This window comes from Loxodonta africana, chromosome X (genome assembly GCF_030014295.1).
Source record: "Loxodonta africana isolate mLoxAfr1 chromosome X, mLoxAfr1.hap2, whole genome shotgun sequence".
Classification (NCBI taxonomy): domain Eukaryota; kingdom Metazoa; phylum Chordata; class Mammalia; order Proboscidea; family Elephantidae; genus Loxodonta; species Loxodonta africana.
The window spans coordinates 1,315,835-1,336,685 of NC_087369.1; the positions used below are offsets into that span (position 1 = coordinate 1,315,835).

General features: G+C 52.5%; 1 protein-coding gene across 2 annotated transcripts in view; it reads right to left on the reverse strand.

Annotated features, from left to right (window-relative positions):
* Nucleotides 1-784: 784 nt before the first annotated feature.
* Nucleotides 785-20,851, reverse strand: part of ASMTL (acetylserotonin O-methyltransferase like) — a 38,333-nt gene continuing 18,266 nt past the window's right edge. For both annotated transcript variants that reach the window (XM_064277880.1, XM_064277881.1), the window contains exons 4-13: nt 20,780-20,844; nt 20,081-20,142; nt 18,934-19,042; nt 12,930-13,266; nt 12,284-12,446; nt 9,767-9,951; nt 7,355-7,487; nt 6,652-6,795; nt 3,472-3,594; nt 785-1,219 (exon numbers count right to left, since the gene is read on the reverse strand). In XM_064277880.1, coding sequence (XP_064133950.1) covers nt 1,008-1,219; nt 3,472-3,594; nt 6,652-6,795; nt 7,355-7,487; nt 9,767-9,951; nt 12,284-12,446; nt 12,930-13,266; nt 18,934-19,042; nt 20,081-20,142; nt 20,780-20,844 — 1,533 coding nt within the window. In that variant the 3' untranslated portion in view covers nt 785-1,007. The remainder of the gene's footprint in view (nt 1,220-3,471; nt 3,595-6,651; nt 6,796-7,354; nt 7,488-9,766; nt 9,952-12,283; nt 12,447-12,929; nt 13,267-18,933; nt 19,043-20,080; nt 20,143-20,779; nt 20,845-20,851) is intronic.

Consider the following 20,851-nt stretch of genomic DNA (forward strand, 5'->3'; position numbering starts at 1 on the left):
GTTAGCAGCCGTAGCTCTTAACAACTATGCCACTAGGGTTTCCATAACTGTACATTATGTTATGTAATTAGTTACAGATTGACACAGTGGCTGCAACAGTGGGCTCAAGCATAACGACGATTGAGAGGATGGCACAGGACCCGGCAGTGTTTCTGTCTGTTGTTCATAGGGTCACTACGAGTCGGAACTGACTGAATAGCAAGCATCTAACTAACAACGGTTATAAAATTATATAACAACTGTGTACTATATAGGTGGTCACGTGGTACAGTCCTCACCTTCTGAGTGGGAGGCCTGTGTTCGATTCCCGACCAGCGCACCCCCTGCGTAGCCACCACCCGTCTCTCAGTAGAGGCCTGTGTGTTGCTCTGTTGCTAAGTAGGTTTCAGTGATGTTTCTGGACCAGGAAGAAAGGCCTGGAGATCGACTTCTGAAAGGTAGCCAGCAAAAACCCTATGGATCACGATGGTCTGATCCATAACCATCATGGGGATAGCACAGGACTGGGCAATGCTTTATTCCATTGTGCATGGGGTCTCCTTGAGTTGGTGGCAAGGAGACACAGGCCAAAAACAGTGGACAGTAAAGGCGCCATGTTAACACTAATTCCTGACGCAGAAACAGCCTGGGGACCACCGAGGCCTTCCCCCACCGATTACCGCACAGATTATTCTGACGGTGGGGTCTGCATGGCTGCAGCAATGCCTCTCTGGGGGGTCCGCCCAGCAGCCCTTCCTCTCTGTTTGCAATCTGTCCTGAAAACGCCCCAAACAAACTCAGAGGGCAGAGTGTTTTTGCCTTTTACTCAGTTCTGTGTGGCCAGCACGTCCCACTGCAGCTCAGGTGTGTAGACATTGATGTAACCACACGCTTTGGGGACAGCGATTACCCTGAGCGCTGGTCTGTGCGGATGCACCCAGGCACGTCGGGCTCAATGTGCGTGAGTGCGCGGTCACCAGGTGGCGAGGACCCCATCTTCGCTGCGTCTTTGTGGCCAGGCCCGGTCTTCACCGCGTGGCGAGGACGGCGTCCAGCAGGCCCCCCGTGTGCACCACGCGCACGTCCTGGAAGCCGTGTGCCATCAGCAGGCGCCTGTATTCCTCCCCACTGCGCCCGCAGCCTGGGGTCTGCAGCAGCACGTTCAGCGACTGCACCCAGGCGCCCCTCAAGGTCCGCTGCTCCTCGTCCAGGAGGGCTTCTGCCACCAGGAGCCCACCGCCTGCGGGGACAGGAGAGTGAGCTGGAGGGAGGCCCTGATAGCAGGGGCCCCGAGCAGGGAAAGGGGCCGTGTCCAAAGCTCCAAAGCGCAGATGGGGATATGGGAAGGAAGGACACCCTGGGGAGGGGAGGGAGAGACATAGGCAGGGAGGAAGTGAGAGAGAGAGGGAGCAAGAGGGACAGGCAGAGAAAGAGACAGGGGGGGTAGGGGAGAGGGAGAGAAGAGAAAAGGGAAAGGAGGGAGCGAGACAGAGGCAGAAAAACGGAGAGAATAAGAAACAGCTAGGAAAAGTGAGAGAGGGAGACAGAGATCTCTGGACGAGAGGCCACAGGGCGCCAGGGTTCAAAGGGCACTCACTCCCCGAGGAGCCCATTAACTGGGCTAAGGAACCCTGGAATGCTGATTGCAGTAATTACATGGAACTCAGCCCAGGGACCTGACCACACCCACCTCCAAGACCAGTTTGGGTTGGCAGCCCTGAGAACTGATTCCACATGGGAAGTGGGGAGTAAGGACATCAGGGAAGGGTTGGGAGAGAGATAGGGAGGGGGAGGGAGACAGGCAGAGAGAGAGTGAGAGCGAAAGAGAAAGCAGGAGGGACAGACATGGAGGGGAGGGAAGGTGAAAGGGGCATGGGAGGCAGAGACAGTGAGAGGGGAAGGGAGAGAGAGAAGAGCAGAAACAGAGATCTCTGAAGGAGGAGCCTCGGGGCACCACCTGGGGGTCAGTGAGCAGTCACAGCCACCCCCCATGGAAGAGATGAACCAGGCTAAGGAACTATGCTAAGAATACAGGAATACTGATTGCAGCAACCAAGCTGAACTCAGCCCAGGGCAGAACCACCGCTCCATCCAGATTCCACCTGGGAAGTCCCCCCGGCAGCTGGGGCCAGGCTTCTAACCCATGGGGGCATCACCACATCACCTCCAGCAGTTTAGGTTGGGAGTGGAGAGAACTGATGTGGAAAACCTCCGCAAAGTAGACAGTATGATGCGTGCACAGGTGCACACACGCTCGCACACACACTCACAGGTGTGTATTTACATACGGAGTCACTGGGTGGTGCAAACAGTTCACACGCTGCTAACTGAAAGGTTGGAGGTTCAAGTCCGCCCAGAGGTGCCTTGGAAGAAAGGCCTGATGATCTACTTCCGAAAAATCAGCCATGAGGACCCTGTGGAGCGCAGTTCTACTCTGACACACATGGGGGTGCCATGAGTCGGAGTCCACTCAAAGGCAACTGGTTTGTTTTCTTTTTTGGTATGTTAACCAGTCTAGTTTGGGTCCTAAACCTAATCCCTTCCAAGTTATAAAAAGAGCAGATTAGACCTCGAGAAGGACCGACACTCGAGACTGATGCCTCTACAAGCCCAGGAGCGCCAAGGATTGCTGGCTACTAGAAGCTGACATAGGTCAGGACCTTCCCGTAGAGCCGGCACCCTAAACTCAGACTTCCAGCCTCCAGAACTCTGCGTTACGGATTAAATTGTGTCCCTCAAAAATGTGTGTCAACTTGGCTAGGCCACAATTCCCAGTATCGTGTGGTTGTCCACCATTGTGTCATCTGATACAATTTTCTTATTTGTTGTAAATTTTTCTCTCTGCCTGTGGCTAATGAGGCAAGATGAGGTTATGTTAAAGAGGATACAACACCCTTAACTCTATGGGGCGGCTCTACTCTGTCCTATAGGGTCGCTATGAGTCAGAATCAACTGGACGGCACTGGGTTGGGTTTTACAGTACCGTTGTTTTTTTTTTTTTTAACTCAGGTCACAGCCCTGATCGGATTGTAAGGGGAGTTTCCCTGAGGTGTGGCCTGTGTCACCATTTTATGTTACAAAAGATAAAAAGAGAGAAACCAGCAGATAGATAGGGACATCATGCCACCAAGAAAGAAGAGCCTGGACCACGGTGTGTCCTTCGAAATTGGGGTCCCTCCACTGAGAAGCTCCTAGACCAAGGGAAGGTCGATGACAAGGACCTTCCCCTAGAGTTGACAGACAGCCTTCCCCTGGAGCTGGCACCCTGAATTCAGACTTCTAGCCTCCTAGACTGTGAGAGAATAAATTTCTGTTTGCTGAAGCCATCCGCTTGTGTTATTTTTGTTATGGCAGCACTAGGTGACTGCGACACCCTGAGACAATAAATTCCTGTTCTTCAAAGCCACCCCCTTGTGGTGTTTCTCTGACAGCAGCTCCAGGGAACCAAGTGGCTGTCTTCACATCAACGAGGAGAATATGGCACGTTCTCACCTGGCTTGCAGCACTCGGAGACTTTGCTCAGTAACTGATGCACTTTGTCATCGGGCCAGTCGTGGATAATTCCAGAAAGAATATACAGTTCCGCTTCAGGGAGCCTGTCTTTGAAAAAGTCACCTGGTGCAAAAAAGGAAGGAACACAGAGTTGTTGGTTACAAAGGAGCTCACCTTCCCTGTGACGGAGCCTCCTCCCAGCCTGGGAGCTGGATTCCGGGTGGGAGGGGAGAGAGGCCCAGGGGACGAGGGGGTTCTCCCCAGAGCACATGACTGTGAAGGTTTAAGACAAAGGAAACACACAGGCAGCCGGTGACAAGGACAACGTTGTGGCAGTTGAGTCCTGCCAGAGAGGTGGCAGGGGTGCTGAGGGTGGCTGTTAGCTGGTGTCAAGTCAGCCCCCACCTCACAGTGACCCCACACACAACGGAACAAAATGTTTACTGGTCCCGAGCCATCCCCATGGTCAGTTGTGCATGGGACTGTTGTGATCAGTAGGGTTTTCATGGGCTCATTTTTGGAAGCAGACCTCCAGGCCTTTCTTCCTAGTCTTAGTCTGGAAGCTCTGCTAAAACTTGTTTGGCATCACAGCGACATGCAAGCCTCCACTGACAGACGGGTGGGGGCCATGCATGAGGTGCACTGGCTGGTAATCGAACCTGGGTCTTCTGCACGGAAGGGGAGAATTCTACCACTGAACCATCACTGCCCTCGTTTTCGCCCTTTCTAGACAACAGCAGTTGGAAGAAGTGCAGCCAGAACACTCCTTAGAAGCGAGGATGGCGAAACTTATCTCAAGTACTTTGGACATGTTATCAGGGGACACCAATCCCTGGAGAAGGACATCATGCTTGGTAAAGTAGAGGGTCAGCGAAAGAGAGGAAGACCCTCAGAGAGATGGATTGACACAGTGGCTGCAACAATGGGCTCAAACATAGCAACAATTGTGAAGATGGCGCAGGACCGGGCAGCGTTTTGTTCTGTTGCACAAAGGGTCGCTATGAGTCCAAACTGATGTGACAAAACCTAACGACAACAGATACGGCAGAAATCAATAACAATGTGAATGATAAATTCTGTGTGTCAACGGGTGGTGCCCAGCTCGCTGTCAAGTGCTGGGCTAGATGTGGCTGTGACGGTATTTTGTAGATGTGATTAACATTTACAATCGACTGACTGTCTGTAAAGGAGATGATCCTTGATAATGTGGGTGGGCCTGGTCCAATCAGTTGGGCCTGATCCAGTCAGAAACGGAGGTTCCTGAGAGAGAAGAAATTCCGCCTAAAGGCTGTAACACAGACATTGTGCTAGAGTCGCCAGGCCGTTGCCTGCCCTACACATTTCAGACTCAAGACTGCAGATCACCCTGCGTTCCCAGCCTGCTGTCTGCCCTACTGATTTCAAACTCGCCAGCACCCACAATCCTGTGGGCCAATTCAGCCCCCATCATCCTGCGATTCCTTAAATTCCTTAAAATAACTCTCTCCAGGGGTGTGTGTAGATATCTATTAAATATTGCACTGCCACCGAGTGGATTCCAACTCATAGTGAACCTTTAGGGCAGAGTAGAGCTGCCCCATAGGGTTTCCAAGGCTGTCATCTTTATGGAAGCACACTGCCACAACTTCCTTCCACGGAGAAGCTGGTGTGTTCGAACTGCCGACTTTTTGGTTAGCTGCCAAGTACTTCAAGCGCTGCACCCCCAGGGCTCTGTGTGTATGCATATGTAACATTTTATATATATATACACATATATATACCACTTAAATAGGCCCAGGCACTGCTATGAGTCGGAATCAACTCGACGGCAACGGGTCTTTTTTTTTTTTTAATACATATATATGACACACACTCACACATGCGTGTGTACTGTACGGGACCCTATATATATATGTATATATATGTGTGTGTGCTGCTGGTTCTGTTTCTCTAGAGAACCCTAACACAGTCCTCGTCACGCTCCTAAATTTAGAGATTTACAACACTGTTGCTGTTGCGTCGATTCTGACTCATAGCAACCCTACAGGACAGAGAAGACATGCCCCATAGGGTTTCCAAGGCTGTCATCTTTACAAAAGCAGGCTGCCGCGGGCGGCTCGTGGGCTCAAACTGCCGACCTTTCCGTTAGCAGCCAAGCGCTTTAACCACTGCACTACCAGGGTTCCTAGGTTTACGATGATTGCCTTTTTTTTTCTTAATTATTATTCTAATGGTATATAGAAGTCTCCGTCTCAGGGCTAGAAGTACCTGAGACCCTCTGGTGCGCCCAGCTTTAGGCCACAGTCCGGTGGGGTAAGTCGCACGATGTTGTTTCCTTTTTGTCGATTCCAGTATCACGATGCCACCTGGAAGTTCTTCCTCAGGTCTAGCCTAAGCCCTTTCTGCTATGGTTCTGGGTCACTTCCTCTTGTGGTCTCAGTCGTATACACACGCCAGTGATGTTCTCGGCCATTCCACTTCCCCACCTACACTTCCACCCCGCCACTTCCAATGCCCCGAACTTAGCTCTCCCAGGTACCTGGTCTTCACACACACCAGACACACCGCACCACACCCACACATACAGACACACACACCATACAGACATACAGACACACCCTACACACGCCACACCACATACATCTAGACACAGACATACAGAAATATGCACAGACATACCACACACAGAGACATACAGACACAGAGAATACCCCGACAGACACATACACCACACATACACTCACACACACATAAAGAATACTCCCACAGACACACACATACAGACACACCACACTGATACACTCCATACCACATACTGACACAGACATACAGAAATACGCACAGACATACCACACACAGACATACAGACAGATGTACTCACACCACACAGGCACACAGACACACACACACCACACACAAAGAGACACATCACACCACGCACACAGACACACACCAGACACACAAACTATACTACATACATGGACATACAGACATAAACAGACACATACACCACACACAGAGACACACACCTTCAGACACACATACACACAGATGCAAACACACACACCATGCACACAGACACACACCACACACAGACACACCCCACACCACACAGACATAAACTTACATGTTCCATACCCAGAAAGAGACAAAGGAGGTCGGCACAACACTAACACGTGGCAAAGAAGACAGACCACGTACCTGGCATGAAGCTGATCCGAGCTGCCTGTTGTCCGACAGGTTGGAAGCTCGGGGCGAGCTCGATGATCTCTGGGAGGTCGAACACGGTCACCTTTAGGTGCGGGTACTCCTGGACAAGCCTGTGGGCCAGGGCCCCCGTGCAGCCTGCAGAAGCAAACGCAGACATTGCAATAAGATTCCCCTGGTACCTAGGAAATCCCTGATGAGCCTCCGGAGTTCAACTTAGAACCAAAATCATGCTTGAGAACATGGCACTGAGACCTTCATGTAAAATGAAGCCTGGGTGGTAAAGGTGGCTGGCGACCCATGCTAGGCTCAGGGCCACCTGGGATTGAGGGGAATTCTGAGAGGAACCAGGCAGTGGGGGAAGGTGCAGGACCCGGGGGAATCCTCAGGGGGCAGCAGTGGGGCCTTCTCCTTCCTGCTTAGTGATTGCAGGTGTGATGGCTGGCACTAGAGCAGCCATGCTGGGCCACAAGGAGGAACAGTGTGGCAAAGATAGGAACTGAAAGCTGGGAAAAGTGACAGCCCCTGAAGACAGAAGACCACCACAGAGGTCTGGGAACCCCCTCCCACCTTGACAGGAGGAAGGAAGAGAAAAGGTCGACAGACTGTCTTGTTTGGCATCTGGGTAGCAGCAGGGAAAGAACCCAAGAGAAGTTACAGGAAGAGAAAGCCGAGGCATGTGGGGACGCCCACGTACCTCCCAGGTCACAGGCGGAGGTGAAGCCGGACAGGTCGAAGGCCGTGGCCACGGCGTGTGCACCCAGCTTGGTGAGGTCGTGCATGGCACGCGTGAACTGCAGCTGTGCCTCCTTGCTTGGGTAGAAGGAGTCCTGCAACGGAACGGGGTGCTGAGGGGAGAGAACACGGCAGCGTGGCCATGCCTGGGTCTGCCGTCTCCTCCATGGGGAGGGCCCTGAAGGACGGGGGACCAGCCGGTGGGGGCTGCCGCGTTTGTTCTGGGCTGAAATGCCCTTCAAAGTGCATGTCCACCTGGAACCTCAGAGCGTCAAGGATTTCATTTGACTTGGATCCACAATCAACACCGATGGAAGCAGCAGCCAAGAAATCAGGCGACGTCCTGCACTGGGCAAATCTGCTGCAAAAGTGTTTAAAGTGTTAAAAAGCAAAGATGTCACTTTGAGGTCTAAGGTGCGCTTGACCCAAGCCATGGTGTTTTCAGTTACCTTATCTGCAGGTGAAAGCTGGACAATAAATAAGGAAGAATGAATAAGAACGGATGCCTTTTGAATTATGGTGTTGGTGAAGAATGCGGCCTGTACCACGGACTGACTGCCAGAAGAACAAATCTGTCTTGGAAGAAGCAGAGCCAGAACGCTCCTTAGAAGCAAGGATGGTGAGATTTTGTCTCACATACTTTGGACATGCTACCAGTCCCTGGAGAAGGAAAACATGCTTGGTAAAGTGGAGGGTCAGCGAAAAAGAGGAAGACCCTCAACGAGATGGATTGACACTGGCTGCAAGCATGGGCTCAAGCGTAGCAAGGATTGTGAGGAGGGTGCGAGACCAGGCAGTGTTTCGTTCTGTTGTACGTGGGGTCGCTATGGGTCAGAATCAACCTGACAACAACGGCAACAGATGGTATTAATGAGGCAGGATTAGAGGCAGTTATGTTAATGAGGCAGGACTCAATCTACAGGCTTAGGTCGTATCTTGAGTCAATCTCTTTTGAGACATAAAAGAGAGAAGTGAGCAGAGAGGAGAGGGACCTCATACCACCAAGAAAACAGAGCTGGGAGCACAGTGTGTCCTTCGGACCCAGTGTCCCTGTGCTGAGAAGCTTCTACACCTGGGGAAGATTGATGACAAGGACCTTCCCCCAGAGCCGACAGAGAGAGAAAGCCTTCCCCTGGAGCTGGAGCCCTGAATGTGACTTCTAGCCTCCTAGACTGTGGGAGAATAAACTTCTCTTTGCTAAAGCCATACACTTGGGTGTTTCTGTTGTAGCAGCACTAGATGACTAAGACACGGGGTTAGGACTTCAACCTGTGTTTTGGGGACACAATTCAACCCAGAGCAGCCTCTGCCTTCTGCAGGGAGGGCATGCTGAGGGTTTAAGATTCCGAATCTGGTGCTTCCTAGACGAGGGTACTTGGCACGCGTGAACCTTGGTGTCTGAGTGTGCGACAGAGACATGATTCCCCAGGGCTACTGTCGGGGGGATGCTGACAGACACGTACACAGCACTATAGCTACGCAGGCCTCTCTGCCCGTCTCTCCCACCCAGACGGGTGGTCCCACCACCACGCCCCCAGCACGATTCTTTGCACCAAAACAGCAGACCCTCAGCAGCTGTCTATGTGGATCCGGTTTTCCCACGGCCAGAGCCCGATTCCTCAGCATGCCCACGGATACACGTCCACTCCTCTGTCCATCAAAGACACCAGCGTGGTGTGAGCTACTCATGTCCGCTGAGTTGTTGTTGGATTAGACGCTGTCGAGTTGATTTCCACTCGTGGCAACCCCACGTTACAGAGTAGAACTGCCCCGTAGGGTTTTCTTGGCTGTGATCTTTATGAGAGCAGATAAAAAAACAAAACCCAGTGCCGTTGAGTCGATTCTGACTCATAGCGACCCTACAGGACAGAGTAGAACTGCCCCATAGAGTTTCCAAGGAGGGTCTGGTGGATTCGAACTACTGACCCTTTGGTTAGCAGCCATAGCACTTAACCACTACACCACAGATAGCGCTACCCAAAAAAAGACCCATTGTCATTGAGTCGATTTTGACTCACAGTGACCCTATATGCCAGAATAGAACTGCCCCGTAGGGTTTCCAAGGACTGGCTCGTGGATTAGAACCGCTGACCTCTTGGTTAGCAGCCCAGATCTTAACCGCTGCGCCACCGGGGTCCTCATATAAACACGTTGTTGTTGTTAGCTGGCATTGAGGAGATCCTGATTCATGGCCACCCTATGCGTTACAAAGTAGAACTGTGCTCCATAGGGTTTTCTTGGCTGTAATCTTTATGGAAGCAGATTGCCAGGACTTTGTTCCGTGGCTCTACTGGTTGGGTTCGAACTGCCAACTTTGATGTCAGCAGTCGATCGCAAATTGCTTGGGCCGACCAGGCTGCCCACATCTCACTACCTTGAATGAGTCGTCCGCCCTCCTCCTGGAAACTCGGTGGAACTGGTTTGTGCCCTCTTGGACGGCGGATTCCAGGTGCGTGAAGAGGTCCCATATGTGGTCATTGTAATGCGTGACAAAGCCATGCAGAGAGTGCTCGCCCTCCGACACCAGGTACAGGCTCGCCAACTCTGTGTTGCCATAACCTGGGAAAACACGAATGTGAGGGTTAGGATTGTGCATCAACTTGGCTGGACCATGATTCTCAGTGTTCGGGGCGTCATATAATGTTGTGATCACCTCCACGATGGGGTCTGCTGTGAGTAGCCAATCAGCTGAGAGAGCGTTTCCTTGGGGGTGTGGCCTACATCCAGTATAAGTGAACCTCTGGCCAGGCTTGGGGGCTTTTGCTCGGTTTGGACCCTGCAGCTGGCTCCTGTTCGTCTGACCTCCGGTTCTTGGGATTTGTCCTAGCAGCTTACCTGCGGTCTTGCCTGCTGATCCTGGGATTCATCGATCTTCGCAGCCTGTGAGCAAGGGCCCTGCTCTCTGACCTGCTGATATTGGGTTCCCCAGCCCTGCAGGTACGTGACTCAGGGGAAGCTGTGATCCTGACTCACAGACTTGGGGCATTCCAGCCTCTCCAACCGCGTAAGCCATCTCCTTGATATAAATCTCTCTCTCTCTCTCTGTATATATATATTTATATACTTTACTGGTTTTGGAAACCCTGGTGGCATAGTGGTTAAGCGCTATGGCTGCTAACCAAAAGATGGTCAGTTCAAATCCACCAGGCGCTCTTTGGAAACTCAATGGGGCAGTTCTACTCTATCCTGTAGGGTTGCTATGAGTTGGAATCGACTCGATGGCAAAGGGTTTGGTTTTTGGTTTTATTGGTTTTGCTTCTCTAGAGAACCCAGCATAAGACAACAGACAACCGCATACTCTCCAACAACAGGGGGCAAACCTCTTTCTGGGGAGAAGCCTGCCGCACAGCTGGGAACATCAACATGGATAGCATGTACACGCAGAGGGGGTGCTCGGAGGTAGATCAAGAAGGAGAATGCAAACCCGGCAGGGAATAGCGATCACTGTCGCTGCTACTTCGGCCTGGGGGTTGGGATTCCTTACAGGCTGGTCCCAGGGGTGTTTTGCCAAGGCCCCCGCAATGGGCAGTTTCATGTGGCAACCTGGCTGAGCTCCTGTGCCTCGTCTAGCGTTGCTGGGCAGTGTTTTGTAGACGTGGCTAACATTAACAACGAGATGGCTCAAGGAAAGGAGATGGCCCTCCATAACAAGGAGGCCTGATGGCGCGACAGCTCAGCACTTGGCTGCTAACTGAAAAGTTGGTGGTTCAGACCCACCTGGCAGTGCCACAGAAGAAAGACCTCGTGATCTGCTCCCATAAAGATTACAGCCTAGGAAACCCTATGGACCACAGTCCTACTCTGTAACATGTGGCATTGCCGTGAGTCGGAATCGACTTGACAGCACCCAACGACACCGACGAGGTGGGTGGGCCTGATCCGATCAGTTGGAAGCGTCAGAAGCAGAACTGAGGTTTCCTGAAAGAGGAAGGAATTGTGCCTCAAGACTGCAGTGTCAGCTCGTGTCTGAATCTCTAGCCAGCCGAACGCCCTATGGATTGCAGACATGCCAGTCTCACGATCTTGTGAGCCAGTCCATTGAGATAAATCTCTTTACACACACACACACACACACACACACACACACATACACACATACACACACACGCATCCTGTTGGTTCTGTTTTTCTCAGGAACCCAGACAGATAACAGATCTTGGGAGACAGGGACGAAAGGAACAGGGTGATAACGGTTAAGTCGTTGCATCTAACCTGTCCTACAGTGAACAAAGCAGGCATTTGGCCTCGAGGCCGTAACACAGAAACCCCGCCTGCACTCCCAGCCTGCTGCCTGCCCTGTGGATTTCAGATTTGCCAGCCCCCACATCACATGAGTCCATTCCATAAAATATCTGCATCTACCTATGTGTAGCACAGTGGTGGCACAGTGGTTAAGAGGTCTGGCTGCTAACCGAAAGGTCAGCAGCTCAAATCCACCAGCTGCTGCTTGGAAACCCTATGGGGCGGTTCTTCCGTCCTGTAGAGTCGCTATGAGTTGGAACTGACTCGACAGCGACGGGTTCGTTTTAGGGTTTCATACGTGTATCACCTACATCTACTTCGGTGTCATCCACATTGATATCACCTATACAAACCACACTCATAGCATCTGTATCTACCTACACCCCTAGCCCTATATCACCTCCAACTGAGTTCATTTCTCTGGCACTCCTGGACTGATGCACCCCCTGGAGACCACTGCCTGTCAGGAGGGTCTCTCTCATGCTCTCACCCAGCCTCCTCTCCCCTATGCCTGGTGGGAACATCAGCAGCCCACCCTAGGGTGGAGTGCAGGAGCCAGTCCCTGCCACCCGCTCCCGCCCGGGCCCTGAGGGCCACCCCCCACCCCTGTCTTCTGCGACGAGCTTCCCACATGGCAGACCGTCCTCACCTCGCTCCGTTCTCTCCAGAAGCCCCAGTGCAGCGCAGGCGTCCAGTAGCTGCTCCGTTCCACACACCGAGGCATTGATTTTGCTGGCGACATCCTCAGCCGTCAGGACAGCTCCGTTCTTTAGGGTGTCAAACACCTTCAGCTTGCAGGCCGTGAACAGGACCTACCCACAAGAAACAGGTGCACTCAGACTTGCTGGGTGTCGGCGGTCTAGGTGACTAAAAGCCAAACTGGGTGCCATCGAGTCCACTCCGACTCATTGTGCCCCCACGTGTGTCAGAGGAGAACTGCGCTCCACAGGGTTTTCGGGGGCTGATTTTTCAGAAGTAGATCGCCCAGGCCTTTCTTCTGAAGCACCTCCAGGAGGACTTGAACCTGCAACCTTTCGGTGAGCAGCCGAGCATGTTCACCGTTTGCAACACCCAGGGACTCCAAACCGATTGTAGTTGAGCTGACTGACTCATGGTGCCCTCGTGTGTGTCAGAATAGATCTATGCTCTGCAGGGTTTTCAGGGGCTGATTATTCGAAAGTGGATTGCCAGGCTTTTCCTCTGAGGCACCCCCGGATGGACTTCAGCCTCCAGCCTTTCTGTTAGCAGTCACCTGCATTCACCATTTCCACCACCAGGAGCCCAGCTCAGAATACCTTGGAACGTCTGAAGCCCTTGATGAGGTCCAGAAGTTCTGTGGGAAACGGGGGCGAGGTCTCCACTGTGCTGTTGCAGGCGGCCTCTGTCCGGTCGCCGCCCGCCTTCCCCTGGCCACTGCCCTCCTCATTACTCAGGTCCTCGAAGGTGTCAACGGACGGGATGGAGTCGTGCTCGACGCGCCGCACGGCCTCGTGGGGCAGCGGGCAGTACAGCTCGGCCAGCTTCTTGCAGAAGTGGTTCAACGGGAAGCCCGCCACGTTGAGGAAGTCCCCGCTGACACGCTCCACCAACATGCCGCCCAGCGCCTGGATGCCGTAGCCACCTGCCTTGTCCCTGCATTGGGGCAGGGAGGGGGAGAGAACATGGGCCAGTGTCAGAAATGATGGTTCCTCAGGTCAGAGAGCCTATGGCCCAGGATGTGAGGTGGCTGTCGTGCAGACGGGACTTGAGGATTGGGTAGAATGTCACGATGTCTGACACCTCCTGGCTGGCGACCCCAAGATACCCCATCCATGCCATCTCCAGCCTGAGCCTGGTCCCTCCTTCGGTTTAAACAGCATGATGACAGCCCCACCCTGGTGTGTCCTTGAGGGTAACAGACACGGAAGGTGCTTGGGGTAGGCCCGGCTCCCAGGACACCCTTCTGATGTAAACAGGGCTGGCTCAGCTGCTAACCGAAAGGTTGGGGGTTCGAGTCTACCCAGAGATCCCTCAGAAGAAAGGCCTGGCAATCTAGTTCTGAAAAACCAACCACTGAGAACCCTGTGGAGCACAGTTGAGCTCTGACATATACGGGGTTCCCATGAATCGGACCTGACCTGACAGCAACTGGCCGGGTGTTGGCTTTTTGATTAATGATGACTGTGGAGACCTGCGTGGTACAAATGGTCGAAGGGTTTTGGCTTCTGGCTTAGTGATGACTGTGGAGACCTGCGTGGTACAAATGGTTGAAGGGTTTTGGCTTCTGGCTTAGTGATGACTGTGGAGACCTGCGTGGTACAAATGGTAGAAGGGTTTTGGCTTCTGGCTTAGTGATGACTGTGGAGACCTGCGTGGTACAAATGGTAGAAGGGTTTTGGCTTCTGGCTTAGTGATGACTGTGGAGACCTGCGTGGTACAAATGGTCGAAGGGTTTTGGCTTCTGGCTTAGTGATGACTGTGGAGACCTGCGTGGTACAAATGGTCGAAGGGTTTTGGCTTCTGGCTTAGTGATGACTGTGGAGACCTGCGTGGTACAAATGGTAGAAGGGTTTTGGCTTCTGGCTTAGTGATGACTGTGGAGACCTGCGTGGTACAAATGGTCGAAGGGTTTTGGCTTCTGGCTTAGTGATGACTGTGGAGACCTGCGTGGTACAAATGGTCGAAGGGTTTTGGCTTCTGGCTTAGTGATGACCGTGGAGACCTGCGTGGTACAAATGGTCGAAGGGTTTTGGCTTCTGGCTTAGTGATGACCGTGGAGACCTGCGTGGTACAAATGGTTGAAGGGTTTTGGCTTCTGGCTTAGTGATGACCGTGGAGACCTGCGTGGTACAAATGGTTGAAGGGTTTTGGCTTCTGGCTTAGTGATGACTGTGGAGACCTGCGTGGTACAAATGGTTGAAGGGTTTTGGCTTCTGGCTTAGTGATGACCGTGGAGACCTGCGTGGTACAAATGGTTGAAGGGTTTTGGCTTCTGGCTTAGTGATGACCGTGGAGACCTGCGTGGTACAAATGGTTGAAGGGTTTTGGCTTCTGGCTTAGTGATGACTGTGGAGACCTGCGTGGTACAAATGGTTGAAGGGTTTTGGCTTCTGGCTTAGTGATGACTGTGGAGACCTGCGTGGTACAAATGGTTGAAGGGTTTTGGCTTCTGGCTTAGTGATGACTGTGGAGACCTGCGTGGTACAAATGGTTGAAGGGTTTTGGCTTCTGGCTTAGTGATGACTGTGGAGACCTGCGTGGTACAAATGGTCGAAGGGTTTTGGCTTCTGGCTTAGTGATGACTATGGAGACCTGCGTGGTACAAATGGTTGAAGGGTTTTGGCTTCTGGCTTAGTGATGACCGTGGAGACCTGCGTGGTACAAATGGTTGAAGGGTTTTGGCTTCTGGCTTAGTGATGACCGTGGAGACCTGCGTGGTACAAATGGTTGAAGGGTTTTGGCTTCTGGCTTAGTGATGACTGTGGAGACCTGCGTGGTACAAATGGTTGAAGGGTTTTGGCTTCTGGCTTAGTGATGACTGTGGAGACCTGCGTGGTACAAATGGTTGAAGGGTTTTGGCTTCTGGCTTAGTGATGACTGTGGAGACCTGCGTGGTACAAATGGTTGAAGGGTTTTGGCTTCTGGCTTAGTGATGACTGTGGAGACCTGCGTGGTACAAATGGTTGAAGGGTTTTGGCTTCTGGCTTAGTGATGACTGTGGAGACCTGCGTGGTACAAATGGTCGAAGGGTTTTGGCTTCTGGCTTAGTGATGACTGTGGAGACCTGCGTGGTACAAATGGTTGAAAGCCCTGGTGACCTGCTTCTGAAAAATCAGCCCGTGAAAACCCTGTGGAGCACAGTTCTCCTCTGACACACATGGGGTCCCCGTGAGCTGGAATCAACTTGACGGCAACTGGTTTGGTTTTGGAGTCTCCAGGTAGTACAGATGGTTAAACGCTCAACTACTAGCCAAAAGGTTGGCAGTTCAAATCCACCCAGAGGTGTTTTGAAAGACAGGCCTGGTGATCTACTTCGGAAAAACCAGCCACTGAAAACCCCATGGAGCGCAGTTCTACTCTGACACACATGGGGGCGCCATGAGTCAAGGTTGACTCAACAGTCCCCGGGGGGCGCACATGATTAACGTGTTTGGCTGCTAATGAAAAGGTTCGAGGTTCGAGTCCACCCACAGGCACCTTGGCAGAAAATCCTGGTGATCTGCTTCCAAAAACTTAACCACTGAAAATCCTATGAAGCACGGCTCTGCTCTGACACACATGGGGGAGCCATGAGTCAGAGTCAATGCCACGGCATCTGGTTAACCCCAGATGTAGGCTCAGAATGTCGTTAGCTGTATGGTGGATTAATAAAAAAAAAAAAATAGGTGTCTTAAAACCGGTGAATAGAGAAATGGTGGTGCACCCATACAGCGGAGGGTTATTTAGTGTAAAGAAGAAAGGAACCACCAAGCCATGGAAAGACGCGGAGGAACCTCTGATGTGAGCGACACGAGCTGAGTTCCGCACGTTGCTGAGTGGCAGAAGGCAGTCTGAAAGGGCTGCCCGCTGCGTGATTCCATTTATAAGACTTTCTGGAAAAGGCAGAACTAGAGAGACAGCGAAAAGATGGGATTCAGGGGACGCGGACAGGGATGGGCGGGGGAGTGGTTTTAGGGCCACAGAACTATTCTTTCTGACCTTGCAGTGGACACCTGACATTATGCGTTTGTCAAAACCCACAGGACTGTACAACGCAGAGAGAAGCCTCCTGCAAACGTTGTCGTTCAGTTGATAACAATGTATGAACGTTGGTTCACCGACTGTAACAAACTATCACAGGGAGGTAAGATGCGACCACAGGAGAAGCTGCTCTGGGGAAAGGGAGGATGGGGACTCCTCCTTACGTTCATTGTAACAGAGGTATCTCAAGAATGCGGGATACTAACATTAGGGGAAACTGTGCAGAGAGGTCTTTTATATTCTCTGTACTTCATGCACAATTTTTCTGTAAACCTAAAACTGCTCTCACAAAAAAAAGTGTGACTGGAGACTTTTAGGGCAGGGAAACGATTCTGTCTGATGCCGTAACGGTGGACACACGACATTATCCATTTGTCAAAACCCACAGAGGTGTACAAACCCTAATGTCAACTACGTTGTCACTGTTGTTTGCCGTCTTGTCGACTCCGACTCACAGCGATCTCATGTGTGTCAAAGTAGGATTGTCAGTGGCTGATTTTCAGATGTAGGTAGCCAGGCCTTTCTTCCGGGGTGTCTCTGGGTGGACTTGAACCACTAACCTTGCAGCTAGTAGTCAAGCCCTTACCCTTTTGTGCCATCCGTCCAGGGAGGCCAGTGTAAGCTGAGTTTAGTTAATAAGGATATATTTGCCTCTGTGGGCGCTGGTTAATGACAATGTATCAATATTGTTTCATCCATTGTAACAAGTGGACCACAGGAATGCCAGATGTTACCAATAGAAGACACAGTGTTCGGGGGAGGCAAACTGTGCATGTGGGAACTAGCTATACTTTGTGCAGGATCTTTCTGTAAATGTTCAACTACTGTAAATAACAAAAAGTTTAATAAATGGGCACAGATTCTGTGCAGCGGCCCCCACCACGAGAGGCAATCTTCCCCTCCTTCCCATGGCGCTGGGTGGAGACTTGGCTTTAAGGTGTAGAGGAAGGTGGGTGAGCCGACTTCACCAGGAGAGACGGGAGGCCCAGTGGCCCCAGTTGGACACGGGAGAGGCCACTAGAAGTGCCCAGGTAGGCCTGGATCTGAGAGTCGGCAGGGCTGGGGAGGGGCTTATGGGGTGGAACCCAGCCCAGACCACTGAGTCCTGACCCACCAGGGAGTTCTCCCACACTGCTGTGGGGAGCCACCAGGTTTGGGGTGGTGGGTGACATGCCAGTTCGCAGTGGCGTCTGCCTCCCCAGAAAAAGCTAGGGATCCAACCAGAGTCACCCCCAGGCTGCTGTGCAAGCTTATTGTCACCAGAGCCGGCATCTCCCTATTGGAACCGGCCGCCCTGTCTTCTTACCTGCCCACCATAAAAAAATCTCTAAAAACTTAGTGAGCGTGAACCTAATAGAGGATTCTCCAGTCCCAAAGCAGAGACTATGGTGGTGTTTGTTAGCTGCTGTCGAGCTGGCCCCCGACTCCTGGTGACCCCACACACAACGCAGCCAAACGCTGCCGGGTCCTGCGCCATCCCCGTGACCAGCTGCAGATCAGACCGCTGTGATCCATAGGGCTTCCTTTCACTGGCTGATTTTCCGAAATAGATCACCAGGCCTTTCTTCCTAGTTGGTCTTAGACTAGCAGCTGTCCTGAAACCTGTTCAGCCTCACAGCAATACACCAGCTTCCACTGCCGGATGGGTGGCGGCTGCACGTGAGGTGTGCTGGCCGGGTTGGTGAGGAGTCTACCACGGAACCACCGCTGTCCTCAAAACAGTCTTAAACCATGGCAACCCCACACACAACCGAACAAAACACTACCCGGTCCTGCACCATCCCTGTGATCGGTTCAGGATCACACCGCTGTGATCTGTAGGGTTGTCCCTGGCTCATTTTTGGCAGATTGCCAGGTCTTTCTTCCTAGTCCCTCTTAACTCTGGAAGCTCCGAGGAAGACCCTTTGGTACCACAACAACAGGTGAGCCTCCACTGACAGACGGGTGATGGGTATGAATGAGGTGCACAGGTGGGAATGGAGCCTGGGTCTCCTGCAGGGAAGGTGAGAATTCCACCGAGCCACCATTGCCGTCTTCGATCCCAAAAAAACATCTTCATACGCTTAGACCTTTAAGGCTTCCTCCCGCACCAGGTCCTGAGTGGAGTGGGTGGATGCAGACCAAAGAAGGAGGCTGCTCTGGGGCGGCCTCCACGGGGGTCACGAGCTGGCGGCTGCAGGTGCAGGTTGGGCAGGCACCTGGCCAGGACTCACCTGGGCTCCCCACATGGGACGGGCTCGTGGCCTCACCAGGACTCACGCAGTTTCCCTGTGTGGGACAGGGTAGCGCACATGGGCTCCCTGTGTGGACCAACGCGCACCTGGCCAGGACTCACATGGGCTCCCCACGTGGGACGGGGATGTGGCCTCACCAGGACTCACGTGGTTTCCCTGTGTGGGACGGGGGTGCGCCCATGGGCTCCCTGTGTGGACCAACGCGCACCTGGTCAGGACTCACATGGGCACCCCACGTGGGACAGGCACGTGGCCTCACCAGGACTCAGGTGGTTTCCCTGTGTGGGACAGCGGCACGCACATGGGTTTCCTGTAGGGCACCAATGCACACCTCTCCAGGACTCACATGGGCTCCCCACTGTGGATGTACTCCCATATCAGCTCCTCAGACAGCTCCGAGAACTTCACTTTGGTTTCCTCGTGAAATTCCAAGACTTTGGTTTCCAACCAATCACCTGAAATGATAAAAACCCCACCCGTTGGCATCCAGTCGACTCCAGCTCATGGCGCCCCCATGTGTGTCAGAGTAGAACTGCGCTCTACAGGGTTTTCGGCGACTGATTTTTTGGAAATAGATAACCAGGCCTTTCTTCCGAAGTGCCCCTGGGTGGACTGGAATCTCCAACCTTTTAGTTAGCAGCCGAGTGCTTTACCTCTTTGCACCACCCAGGGACTCCTTCCTGACTTAAAAGTTCCTCCCAACTCACTGCCTTGTAGTTGATTCCAACTCATAGCGACCCTATAGGACAGACTAAAACTGCACCACAGGGTTTCCAAGGCTGTAAATCTTTTTGAGAGCAGACTGTCACATCTTTCTCCCATGGAGCGGCTGGTAGGTTTGAACCACCGACCTTTTGGTTAGCAGCCTAGCACTTTAACCACTGCACCACCCAGGGCTCCTTAAAGTTCCTCCGAGTGGCTTTAAAAACCATTCCTCAGGGGAGCTGCACTTGTCTTAACTTTTTCATTGTGGTGTAACTCAGGGTAACATGTACGAGCCTCTCCATCTTCCAAGCAAAATGATACCACAAACAAAATGACGTCATAGGGAAAACATACAAGAGTTGACTTATGGTGCACACCTGTCTCCCACCCAGAGAGGACAATGATGGCAGTGTCCTTCTAGGGATCGCAGGGGACCCCGGTGTCCAAGCCGACCCAAATTTGGCAGGAAGTAAGGGCAAGTCCCATGTAGGGGCATCGTCACGTTCCACACCACAGGCCTCGCAGCCCCACTGCCTTTGCCGTGGTTCTCATCCCCAGCGAGGACCAAAGGAAGCCAAACTCATTGCCCTCAAATCAACCCTGGCTCCTAGCAACCCCAGCTCATAGCCACAGGGTAGAACTGCCCATAAGGTTTTCTTGGCTGTAATCTTTAAGGGAACAGATTGCCAGGCTTTTCTTCCTTGGTACCACTGGGTGGGTTCAACCCACCAAACTTTAGGTTTACACCATCCAGGGACCTTGGGCGGGGGGGCTCAGGGCCGAGTTACCTGCGCTGGAGCAGTGGACAATCGCAACACCTGTAAACACGCTGTGTTCCTTCCCGTTTAACCTGCAAGACACACAGTGCCTGTCCATTACACACGGGACTGAGGCACGCTGTGCTTGCCCGTCTCACATGACACCCTCCAGGGCCAGTCCTATCACCCAGTCCATGCTTCAGCCCCTCCGCCCTCCATCTTCCCGGCCGGAAGGTCTCTAGGGAGCAATTTATAGGGAGATGTTATGGATTGAATCGTGTCCCCTCACCCCACATACGTACTGAAATCCTGGCCCCTGTACCTGTGCAGGGGATCCTGTCTGGGAATACCAAAAACCTGACCAAAATCCAGTGCTGTCAAGTCGATTCCGACTCATAGCGACCCTAGAGGACAAAGTAGAACTGCCCCATGGGGTTTCCAAGGAGCGGCTGGTGGATTTGAACTACAGACCTTTTGGTTAGCAGCCCAGCTCTTGTTTGGGAATAGGGGTTTTCTTTTGTTATGTAAGTGAGGTCATACTGGAGCAGGGTGGGTCCCAAACCCAACCCCTTCGGAGTTATAAAAAAATTGGAATAAATACCTAAATTCTCCTGCTAATTTCTTCTGAGTGGTGTCTTATACAAAGAGCTGACTGGACGCAGAGACACACACGGTGGGCAAGGGGGGGAAGCAGAGGCCCTGTGAGGACTCCGTGCTCCCAGCACCCACCTTGAGAGCATGCGGTAGGCATCCTGCTTGTCCACCGGCTTCTCCAGGATCAGGCCCCCCACCGTCTGCAGG